At 42.1% G+C, this 12312-nt stretch overlaps 1 protein-coding gene across 3 annotated transcripts in view; it reads right to left on the reverse strand.

Moving 5' to 3' along the window:
• The window catches only part of klar (klarsicht), a 202248-nt gene that overhangs the window by 30580 nt on the left and 159356 nt on the right, over positions 1-12312 (reverse strand). For all 3 annotated transcript variants that reach the window (XM_087357474.1, XM_087357473.1, XM_087357475.1), the window contains exons 13-18: positions 11522-11821; positions 9691-10263; positions 9089-9259; positions 8586-8744; positions 8388-8499; positions 2661-2842 (exon numbers count right to left, since the gene is read on the reverse strand). In XM_087357474.1, coding sequence (XP_087213600.1) covers positions 2661-2842; positions 8388-8499; positions 8586-8744; positions 9089-9259; positions 9691-10263; positions 11522-11821 — 1497 coding nt within the window. The remainder of the gene's footprint in view (positions 1-2660; positions 2843-8387; positions 8500-8585; positions 8745-9088; positions 9260-9690; positions 10264-11521; positions 11822-12312) is intronic.

Below are 12312 nucleotides of genomic sequence, written 5' to 3' on the forward strand. Positions count from 1 at the left end.
ACAGAAGTGAAATTATCCTTCAGTGGCGTACTTACTGCTGGCCCAAAGCCAGGAAACTTCTTTTTCTTCTGACCTTCAGGGATCAGATTCAAGACCGCTTCGGCTTTACACCAACTTTCGAAAGACATCCCGCGCGTCCTTGTACCCTTCAGGTTGTACTCAGTCAGTAATTACCGTGTTCTTTTTCCCGATTGTTCGACCAAAGTTTTCTCTAGTAAGTGATCTTCGATTCACCGAATGAATATTTAGTTCCCGCCGCATACTAGTCTCCATTCCCACATTCTATCAATTTTATCATAGTCGCGCTGACGTCATGATTTAGTTTATTAACCTTCTCCGTCCAAACCGAAGCACTAATTAGTTTCTCCTCTACATTCTACGCATCTATACATTATAAAAGTCTGTGCCTTTTAGTTCGTACAGATGATAATTGTTCCTGCAATCCTAGTGCTTGGCTAGCATTCCTTTTTCGTTCCTCGGTTCGATTCCCCACCCAGAGACTGGTTGATATACTGATTTATTTATCAAATTCTCTAACTCTGCAGTATTAATTTAGGTACGCAAAAACATCAAAGGAAGAATTAGGCATATACGAGTACTCCAATGGAGTGCACACTATTTAATCTCGTCTCTTTTGATATCAAAAATGCTAGCAATATAATGAATACGACTGTGTTTAATCGGGACTTGAAAGGGTAAAACTTCGAAAATCGAGAACTGAGAGACGTTTCGAGCTTGAGTAAAGAAAAGAATTTGGCACTATTTCCAGTTTCAACCCCCGGATCTTCTCGATACGAGACTTTTCTAGTGCGAGTGTGTATTATATGGACCACTTGGCACTCGGCACAACTGCAGGCGTGTGTATGCCTCAGCTGAACAATCGCCAGCCATCGAATTCATTTGTATGCAGCCAGTGCAACTTGAAGGCTCCCGCTTCTGAGCACAGACACGCGAATTCCTTTCTAATTCAATTTGCAATCAACAGCCAATCAATTGATTCGAATTCAGTATACAGAGTGGTTTGGAAATCGGGTCCCGCATAGCTTATGAGGAAGGGGGGGGGGGGAGAGAGAGAGGAATCAGCAGGCAGAATGCCACGCAGAGCGATGAGCTACGAAACGGTTGTACATGCAGTCTAGCTTTAAAGGAGTAGTGGTATCTTGGTGGCTTGCAGTAGATGAATCGCCCTGATGACGGAGACAGTATGACCTCCGAAACGTTGGCAAACATCGACCAGACTACACGGCGCAACAACCCAGAAGACGGAAATCTTCATACAATTAAATACTTTTTCAATCTTTCGTCTTTAAGGCGAAAACCTCGTCCATAAAATATTTCCAGGCAGCCCCGTCTTCTACTCATGCGCCAATGGGGCACGGGCTTTTTGTAATGTTTTCAGTCTAGCACGGCGACGAAATTCGTATTGGCTTTTTTTTACTCTCCCTCTCACATAGAATGGAGGGACCCCAACACCTTTCCGTATTCGGGACACGTAACGCGCCCTCACAGGAACCCCCTCCGCCCGCCCACCAGCCAACGCGTGCGACACGACTACCCTTTTACCGGCATTTCTTGCTTCAACACCACGACAACGGAAGAAAAAAAGGGGCTCATTTTAATCAAATTCGCCTCAAGGCTGGAGTCTCAGAAATCAACTAATCTTCAGAGGTCATAAATGAATATGATATTGAGATTCCTGGAGGTTATCTCAAAGGTATGGACACAATTCCCTAGAGCGATGACTGACTCGTATCTTCGAAAACGCGTTCGTAATGCGGACATTCGCATTTATGGGACCACGAAACTACCCCCGAACACCAAATATAAGGCTGCAAAATCCTGTCCTTGATGTGCGATGAACAAAACCCAATTATAAAATGCCACCATTATTTGAAACTGTAAGATATACTGATATAAATTTATTATGTCTGTGACGTAAGTAAGGATTATTTAGCAAGCAGCTGCGTTACCGATGTGCCACAGCTTGAGCCATCTAGCGGTCACCATATGAACTGGATTGGAACAAGTACCGATAGCTCAGCCGACAATATAGGAGTCTATTGACATCGTTCACAAGTCGTGTATTATACGCTAGCGGACGGGCCTACTACTCTGTGTACCTGTGGCGGCACGGTCAGCGTATTTCTTTTGTTTGATAAGCTCCTGGGTGCAGTCAGCATTATACTATCGCATAAATGACTCGCTCCTAGCCTTACCCTTGAAAATTCCGCCGGCCAAAAACTACTGCGCCGACTATAATGCAATAAAGATTTGATGGAAAGCTTAATGCTTCCTCAGCTGCCTAACAGAATGCCACCTTCGTTCTTAAAACCCACATCCACCAATGGGCCTGACCATGAGATGTACTGTAAGGCAAAGTTAATGAGGACAACCACTTCATAACGGCAAGAGAAAACTCAGACCTTCATACCCAATCACATATCCAACCAATTAGTGACCTTATCATTTATACAGTTATAGAAAGTGTCACAGATCTTAAGAAACATTTACTGAACTTTCACCCACTTGCCAATTAAAATAAACCTGTCCTGAATCAAAACAGTTCTCAAAACTACCTACGTACGAAAACAAAACTAACTTGCATTCTGCATGAAAGCAAGTTCACACAACAAACTTATTTAAGTGAAAGATGTGCTTACTTTCACTTGATGAATTCTATTTTCCAACTGGTCCCGATCTTTAAGTTCGGATTCCATAGAAGTCACTCTGGAGGCAAGATCGAGAAGCTCATCACGTAGTGCTGCCATCTCGCGCTGCAAGGCCCGAACTCGCTGTAGATCTTCGGCCCGTGCTTGCAGCATATCCCACCTCTGAACCAAACCTAAAGACAAAAACACGAAAGTACAGAACTGATGCCGATCCTTATATCTGAAACATTTCATGTTTTTCTCGAAACAGCAGGTATTAGCTGACTTTGAGTACATCAGAACATAAAAAGGTTACTGATAATGGAATTGTGATGGATGTTAGAATGAATGTGCCGACAATAAGTAGCATGAAAGAATCCATGGAAAAGTCTTCTTTGACAAACTGACAGTCGCTCAGTTGGTCTTCGTCTCAATCTGCCACTGTCCCTCTTATCCACAAAAAAAAAATAAAAAGCGGAATATAAAATACATAGCTGCTATCTATAAACAGAAAGCAAATAACTAAAAGTACATTTTCCTCCTCCTAGCCGTATCTTTCGTGAGCGTCACCGTCCAATACGGTGCACCTTGCACCATCGGTCTTCGTGAGGGTCACAAAGGAGACTTGGCAACGATGTGGTAAAAATCAATATCATAACTACACCAAAATATATGTCTTAAAAGACGTTATTATGAAATACCAAAAAAAGCACGAAATATTATGTCTAAATACGAACGTGTCTATGCTGTGTATGAAATTACCTCGTAAATGGAAAGTAATGGCCTTCACAGTTAAATACACTAGATCAAAGGCAATACGTAACACCAACACAGAACAGGAATCACACTTTAATTAACTGCGCTGCGTCGTACAACAATGTCACGGACACAATCAACTGAACTAACAGGAAGTTCAGTCTCCTAGTAACCTGACAATGGTTAGTAATACGACAGAATTCTTGTGAAATTCATTACGTAATACACGAACAAATCTGCAGCACTTCAGAACAAAAAATCTAACCTCTAACAATTACAAATGATATATCCTTGTAAGCAGCGTCACAAAACAAAACGAGCTGATACATCCAACTATTACGACACGACTAAAATTCTCGCAACGAGTCACTCTACTTCGTCTTTGACACGATATAAACTACGCTAGAAGTTTCTAACTCGCTCACAGCTGTTCTATCTAGCCTTCTTACTCGTGCGTTAATTCTGTCCTCGTTCCACAGCGCTGTTTCTTTCTTTCTTTCTTTCTTTACGAACTAACGCACCGCTACACAAACGCCACCAACTTTCAACTCTCCTTTACGCATCTGTGACTTATCACACCCGTGAGGTTAGCCAACTTGGTCTGAGTCATTCGCAACTACGCGGACATTACCTATTTCGTAGCTATGAAGTGGGTAAAAAGCGAGGCGTTTCTTTCTGGAAGGTTGTCCAAACAAGTATTACCACTCTATGAACTTGATTATATGGTAATATACATCTCTGACGTAAAAGGGGGAAAAAACATACAATGGAAATTACACTAATGGCCGTGTGATATGACGTAAACAGTTGGGTTTTAAAGTCTTACGCATTCACAGGTCAATACAAATTACTGGCACTGTATTAAGTACCAAGATTGCTTAGGGAATTCACTACGCTGATTATTTATCTTTATTTCGGTCAATACTGATTTATGCACGTAGCCTAAATACGCTGGTGAATTTACGAAAAATTTTGGTGCAATAACCCATTTAAAGACTTTCATTTGGAAGAAAGAGAATGAGATGGTAGGATACCATTAAGATAGATCTTACGACTGGTTATGACGATGGTAGTTTGCGTAAGAAGCTCAAAATCGTGAGCAATGGTAAAATATAGTTGGATATTAGCAGTGCAGAACATGCGGAATTTTAAATAAATTATTTCAGTACACTTTCTCCCAGTGTAATTCGCTAATTAAAAAAGTTATGAACATGTAACTTGTTGTAGGCTACTTTCTAAAAATTTCTTCTCGACGGCGGAATGTTAAGTAGGCAATTAACAATGGGTGAAATCTTCCACCCAGACATGCAATGTATTGACCTTACGGTTGATGGTAAATAGAGAAAAAGAACATACTAAACACCTAGGCCTCCGCAAGTCGTAAATTGATGTTACCAAATGGTGAAGATATGAAGTTGTTAGTATCGATAACATTAATTGCTAATTATTAATCGCAGTCTCGTGTGGACTCTTTTCTACTACCAACACAAACTTCTCACGGCCGCGAGGCGTAAACTGACTTACTTATTCAGAAATACCTTTCGGGGGATCAAGTTTACAAATCTGCAAGGCCTGTACTGAACAATTATAATTATTATTAATAATAAACTGATTAGATTTAGGACACCTAATTTCAATCTGTGATGAGATATTCTCTTTCGTTTCGTTGTACGTCGTAAAACACGCACGCGTGATGAGATGCTTCTTTAACACGGACCAGAGTCGTTATAGCTAGTGGAGGTGATGGCAGGCAGTCAGTCAGGGGTCTGTACCAACACATCTGCATCTTCTGTACATTATAAACACCACCAGTGGAGGTGAAGTCGTCCTCTAAATTTTACGAAATCATTTCGTTTACCTCCCAGACGCTGAATACAAGAACATACAAAAGATGCAATTGTCATTTGTTTTATAAGGATGTGATACGTGGTCTCTTACAAGTGTTTAAAAACGTGTTCAGGAATATATATGGACCTATCTTTCTGAGGATATAGTCGGCACAGTAGTTTTTGGCCGGTGGAGAATCTAGCGGAGCTGGCGGACGGGCCTACTCTGTGTACCTGAGGTGGCACGGTCAGTGCAATTCTTTTGTTTGGGCGTTCAGTCCTCGGTGCAGTCAGCATTATACTTCGCACAAGTGACTCGCTCCTAGCCTTCCCCTTGAAAATTCCACCGGCCAAAAACTTCTGCGGAGACGAATTTCGTGTTTTAAACAGGTCACCTAGTATTGTTGCAACAATGAACTCTAGATGTATACAACAAGTTGGTCATTTGGACAGGATACGGAGAAGAGTTAACGCCTCAACGTCCACTTTGAAGACCACGTAAATGGAAGGATAAGATGAAATGGGAAGTACAACGTGTCTTTTTTCCCCCTTTCGGGTTCTACCACCAGACAGTACAGTTATGATAATTGTTACAAGACACTGGCTGCAATGACGGGTCAGTCAACTTCTGCGGACAGCACGAGGAAGTCAAAGATGACAGTAACGGTGTTACGCGATGGCAACACGCCGTCCTATACGGATAGGTCGGCTGGCAAGCAGACATCGCCAGAGACAACTCACAAAACAAAAAACACGATAACTGGTTTCTCGGTCAAGGTTCAAAACAATACAATTCCGATCAAAAGCAAACCAATTATCACTCAGCAAACTTGTCCCGTCATTGGCAGTTGAAAGTTACGAAACTTCTAACGTCAGTCTGGATTAGGGGTTCTCAAACCGCGTCCCGTCGATGTATTTTAACACTGTCCGCACGCACTTTTGTAATACTGTCACCCTATGGCAAAATATAGTATACATAAAACACGCTTTGTTGAAGTCATATTCTGCAGTGTCTGCCACTGCGAGCAACAGCTTAATAAAGAACGTCAAATCAATTACTATAACGCGTCTTACTGGCGAACACTTGCAGGGCGAAAGTCTTGAAAACATCGGTAACCCCGGGTCTAGACAATTATACAGCATATTTCTGACATCATCACGGGGTTTCATGGGCAAACTATAACAGGAAAAGTTCTGCCAAGTAAGCAATGTGTAAAAACATCAGCCAATTAGCAGAACACACACGCGCAACTTTCTGATAAAGTCTTTTATCTTACAGGAAACGGAGTAAACTGAGGTTTTTTCAATGTCAGTATCACTGATAGCTACAGGAGTGCTCACTACAGGCAAAACTGTTAGTTAAAGTTGCACTGCATTAACCATATTTTGCGTACTAATGTAACCAGGATTCAAATGTTAATGACATGTTTCAGGTCTAAACCAAAGCGAAAATTCTCGTTTATTATTACCGTTACTTTGAGTTATTTTTTAACTTTTCCGTCGCTATACAGAAGACGCATCTCAAAATTATTCCACATTTCCAAACGAAAACAATGACTTATACGAGTCAAAACAGAAACCTGCTACATTCATCTTGTGAGGACAGAGCAGTTACCGCTCGACTAGCGAATGCAACGAGTGTCCTTGGCCTACCTATTTTCTTGTCATGAATGCCCATGCCTTAATAACTGAATTCACTCACCAGGTGTCTGAACAGCCGCCATTCTAAATATCCTCACACGAAGACTCAGCACTCTCAATCAACAAAATACCGCATTCCGGACTACACGACGCGAACAGAAATGTTTTCTCGGCGGCAATCGCTTCTGCGAGCGAATGAGGCCACTAAAACGGGAATAGCAGGTGTTCATGCACACGTTACGTAACGCGCCCCACGTGACTACTCCACACGGCCCCCACTGCACAGCTGTACTACGGCCCAATGGGTTTCAAATAGTGCCAACATTATTCACGCGATGTCGCCACTAGACAGTCACGTGATGTTTACCCGCCATTTTGAATGGTTATTATACCACGGCAAGTTTCTGAATTTCTTATTTACATTTATAATTTACCTTACGTACATTCTGGTTTGTACTTTGAATCCAATAAAATACGGAGTAGAAAATTCAACACAGTGCACATGACTCAAATTATCAAAACTTCCAGTCAGATTCATTTTATGATACTTCTCCCATCTGTGCCCATGTCTCCAAAATAATCACTTCCCTTCAGTTTCCCCAACTAAAATCTTGTACACATTTCTTATTTCTTGAATGCACAACACATACCGTACCCATCCTAACATCAATTTGTCTGTCTGTCACTAGAGATATCAATGAAAATGTTCTATTGAACATCCTAACACCGAGTTTTAAATATTTTGTCCTATTGCTTACGTCACGCCAAAGATTCAGCCTCTCCTTTAGGGCACTGCTACTACCTGTTCACACATTGAAACTGAAATGGCTTCTCTCATAACAAACACAATCTACTTGGAGGTACTGTCCACATCCAAAAAAAAAAAAAAAAACGTTTTCAGTAAAGCCACGTGTGAGGTTCAGTACTGCACATCACCAGTTTCGAAAAGTCGCAAGGAACATTTAAAACCGTCTATAAATGTTCAACTGACGAACACAAATTACACACATTCTGTTAGGTGGTAGATTCTCTTTGTGTCGACATGTGTTTTCTTGCTCTATAAAAATGCAGCAACAATGATAAAGGAAGAAATAAAGACACCCCATATTAGCCTTTTATGATGAGGAACCATCAGCCCTCGCCAACCTCCAAATTTGGAGAAAAAACCCTCCTGTAGCTTGTTAATGAGTACTCATCAAATATTGTCCCTTCCATCTCCAACCACAGGATGGAATCCCACATTTAATGCAAAAATATTCAGTCCTAATGAGCGAATCATATATCAATAATAACTGACCACAGAAAAACTGACTGAACATAGCCATAAAACCCCAAAGATGTCCCTGGAAATTAAATGGTTCCAATCTGAACATGGTTACCAGTTACTCCGAGGTTTTTCGGGTCCATTGCCTCTTACAACCTATGAAGAAATATATATTTAATGCACGAAACACACAGATCACGACAGTCTAATCGGTAATTCAATAAAGGCAGATACCGAGATAAGTTCACTCACCCCGTATGTCTCTGCATTCCTGCGAAGACAGGAGTCCGCCCTCCTCTTCCACGTTGTCCAGAATTATACGAAGGCACCGGATGTTCTCGTGACAAGTAGCCACAATCTCTGCCTGAAATAAAGTTTCTTTCTTTATTTTAATCACTAAGAGAGCAAAAGAGCAGAATACAGCAAGATCTCAATCGACGAGTTACTTACAAAGTCAGAAGCCAGCAGAAGTTCGGGTGACGACTTGGCTGGCTGCTTGCTGAACACGTGTTCAGAGTAAAGAAGCTGCGAGCGAGACTGATAGATCACATGTCGAATATCTTCGAGGTCCGAGTCGCTATCCAGTACGGAACTGTCACCGGGTATGCCCTGTATCCAAGAATTACATGACTGGAGAACATGGGCGATAAATGAACTCCTAAAATATACATCCACATTTTCAAGCAATTTAAATGGATTTGGAATAAAAATGACAGTAGAAATGCTAAATCTTAGCTCTAACCAACAAATCTTTGTAACGGGAACGTTTCCTCTGAGGTAAAAACTAAACGTTTCAGTATAAATTAGATAAACGTGTTTTAAAGGGTTGCAGTGGTTATGAAATGTACTAGACCACAATCCCAAATTACACCCATCACCATAATTGCTGCCACGAGAACGTCAAATCTCACCCGTTAACATCCCCAATTCCCGTTAAGAACCGAACAACTTACCGTTGGTCTTCGCCTCCGCACAGGTGACGGGATTTGATTTGCACTCAGGCTTGAAGCACAATCTGATTGGCTGTCAAGGTAATTGCGGTAGTCGTCGCCAAACTCGAGCAGGCGGCGGGCAGTTTCAGAGTCGGCCAGTTCTTCACTGTAAGGCTCACTCATGTATTTCTCCTATGAGCAGAAAAGTGAGTTTCGTTCAACCTCACTGTGCTTGCGGCCGACACATTACAACTAAACACGTCATTAATCCATTAAACTTTTCTGAGCGAGTGATAAGTGCGGCCATATTTGTAGGACGGCGGGGGGAGAAGAAAGCGAGGAGGTGTGCATCACTAGGAGCAGATAAGGAAGTTGAGCAGCGTTCTCTCTGTTCAAAAAGACCAAAGAGAGACTGATGACGCTAGTCACGCTATAACCTCGTTGCACTCGCAATGATAAAATGAAGTAATTTTAAAAAAAATTAATGTAAATGCCATAGGTCAGGCAGTCAGTGACTGGTTTCTCACCAATGACACCCCAAGTTTCCACCCAGAGATGTCCACGTGGGACATGTGGAATGATTGGCGGACACTACGTTATGTCAAGTGCCAAATGAAACTAACCTGGTAGTTATCCCACGCCTGCTCGGAGAACGAGCTCAACTGCTCCTCCACTGTATGGGCACTCTTCTTGTCTACGTCGCTGTCGCCATCTCTTTTCGCTTCATCACCAGCCACTGGCCCAAGTTTGAACACGGGCAACACTTTCTGCTTCTGTGACCGACATTCGTCCTCCGTTTCAGTTCCGCTGGTGACGTCGCCCGCGAGAGAGTAAGCCTGCATTGCCGGGTCACTCGCGGCGTATCTCTCGGGTATCTTCCTCCCGCTCGTGGGAGTGCCAGAAAAGGAACCTGACTTAAAGAGAGTCTGTGATATCCTTCCTCTAGGACTAGCTTCTGCACTTGAACTAGTAAGAGATTTAGTCAGCGTCTGAGACAAACCAAGACGGCTTCCTTCCGAGCCAGAACTGAGGTACGATTTTCCAAGCACGCAAAATCCACTCCCTGCACTTCCCTCTGCGCCCGAACTATTACGAGTCCTGGGGGTCAACTTGAGCGGAGATGATCTGTGCTGTGTGTCGCTGCCACCAGAGTGGCTAACTGTCACACCATCTGACCCAGATTCGCTCTTCCGTCCCTGCGGACAAGCGGGACACCACATTAAAGCATTGAAACCAGCCGTCATCATTAATCATGAACCAAAACAAATTCACATCTGTCCAAAATGTACGAAAACAACTCTTGGTTCATTCAGTTCTTGCTAATTCAACCTATTTCATGTTGAATAAGTGACATCATCAGGCCGTGACACAATCAAGCAGGCGTTTCAACTGCCGATGATGACAGACAAATTTTTTGGTCATGATTAATAAATCAACACACATTTCGTATTGAAGTGTCAACATAAGTCACATGCAACAAACATTTTCTACTTTTCAGAAGAAATTAATGATATGATCGTTATTTCTTGTAAAGGGTCGCCAAAACAAGTGGACGAATCACAAACAGAAGTGAAAAACATGGTCATGAGCGACAGTACATTAAACTACACAGAAAGCAAGAAGGCATAATCTGTGCCATTCTATCTGATTTTCAGCTTTCAACATTCATTAAAAATATACTTGTACTGGAAGAGCGACAAAAATCTGTATGTAATACATACTTGTTAGTGGCAAATACGTAATGACTACACAAAAACACCTCAAAGTAAGCAACACTCAAGACGTACTTTAAAGCCTACAGTAACATCCCACTTAATGGTACCTGCACCTCGTCATGGTGGTGGGGCTTGAGTACTTCAGTGACCCAAAGAGCTACTGGAAGGGCCTCCCTAGCCAGATTGGTCGAGGGGGAGAGGTCAAACTAAGACAGGTACCCTGGTCCTCCAGGTTGGGGGTTGGTCGCAAGGCTAACAACCTTGCACCGTAAAAAGGAAGATGTTTCGAAACCTCAATCAAAGCCTCGACAGACGGACCTAACAGAGGACCGCATGGAAGAGGAAGAGGAGGAAGAAGGAGGAGGAGGAGTAGGAGGAAGATGAGGAGGAGGAGAAGGAGGAGGAAAAGGAGGAGGAGAAGTAGAAGGAGGAGGAGAAGTAGAAGGAGGAGGAGAAGTAGAAGGAGGAGGAGGAGAAGTAGGAGGAAGAGGAGAAGTAGGAGGAGGAGGAGGAGGAGGAGGAGAAGGGGAAGGGGAAGAAGAAGAAAGATGGAGGAGGAGGAGAACCCCATTTGCTTCAGATACTGCACATTTTATCAATCCAAACAGATAACAGTACGATCGTAGAATGTAACCAGAAGCAAAAGTCTGAGTGGTATCGATGATTCTCCACGTAACCGATGTTAAACATGTTATAAATCAAAGTAATACTGGAATAAAATTTCCATCACGTAACTCACGATGGTTCTCTTGCGAAGTCGAACTTTGCGCCTGCGGAGCGAACCATTCCGAGAACCAGAGCATTCTGCGGCGAGCATTGCGGCTTCGTCGATTGTCGTTGACGAGAGATTAACGCCGGACCCACTCTTGCCCGTAGGTGGCGTGGCTGTAATCATCTGATGCAAGGCCGACTCTGAGATTGAGAAGTGAGCGAGAGGTTCGCTTTTTGCCTGTGGTGTGCTGCCTCCCAGCTGGGAAACGCCAGAAACACTCCATGGACGCTCTCCAGTAACTTGTCGACGTTTACTTCTTAATACAACCTGAGACACGGAACACGAAATTGTTGGTTACAGAAATGCAGTATTCATCTGCTAACTAAAGCTAATTCTGTTCTTCTGGCACTGGTAGGAAGACGTCAGATACAAATATGAAAAATGTAATCATTCAAACAATTCTTCCATTTAGTTACTCAGCAGAAAAACGTAACTGTTTGGTTCATTTTCACTAATAATAAATTTACGTATAAGATTTCCACTCGCCATTATTAATTTTTATATTAAATCCGCAATGAACGAGAGTGAAAAACTATAAAAAAAAAAAGTGAAAATAGAAAGTCGTGTTAACACACTATCTATAGTTTTGTTAGACCTCAAAGCGCTGTACTCGTAAAACAGAATTACTATATATATTTTCAAAGTTTTTAAAATTTTGTAACACACGATTTTTAACAATTTAATATTATCAACATAAAATACACATATAAGAATAATGTTTAAATAACCAAATTTAAGTAACATAATGTTTAATCTCC

The sequence above is a fragment of the Zootermopsis nevadensis genome, unplaced genomic scaffold (assembly GCF_977971745.1).
Source record: "Zootermopsis nevadensis isolate Lab colony 2312 unplaced genomic scaffold, Znev_1.0 Znev_ptg000028l, whole genome shotgun sequence".
Classification (NCBI taxonomy): domain Eukaryota; kingdom Metazoa; phylum Arthropoda; class Insecta; order Blattodea; family Termopsidae; genus Zootermopsis; species Zootermopsis nevadensis.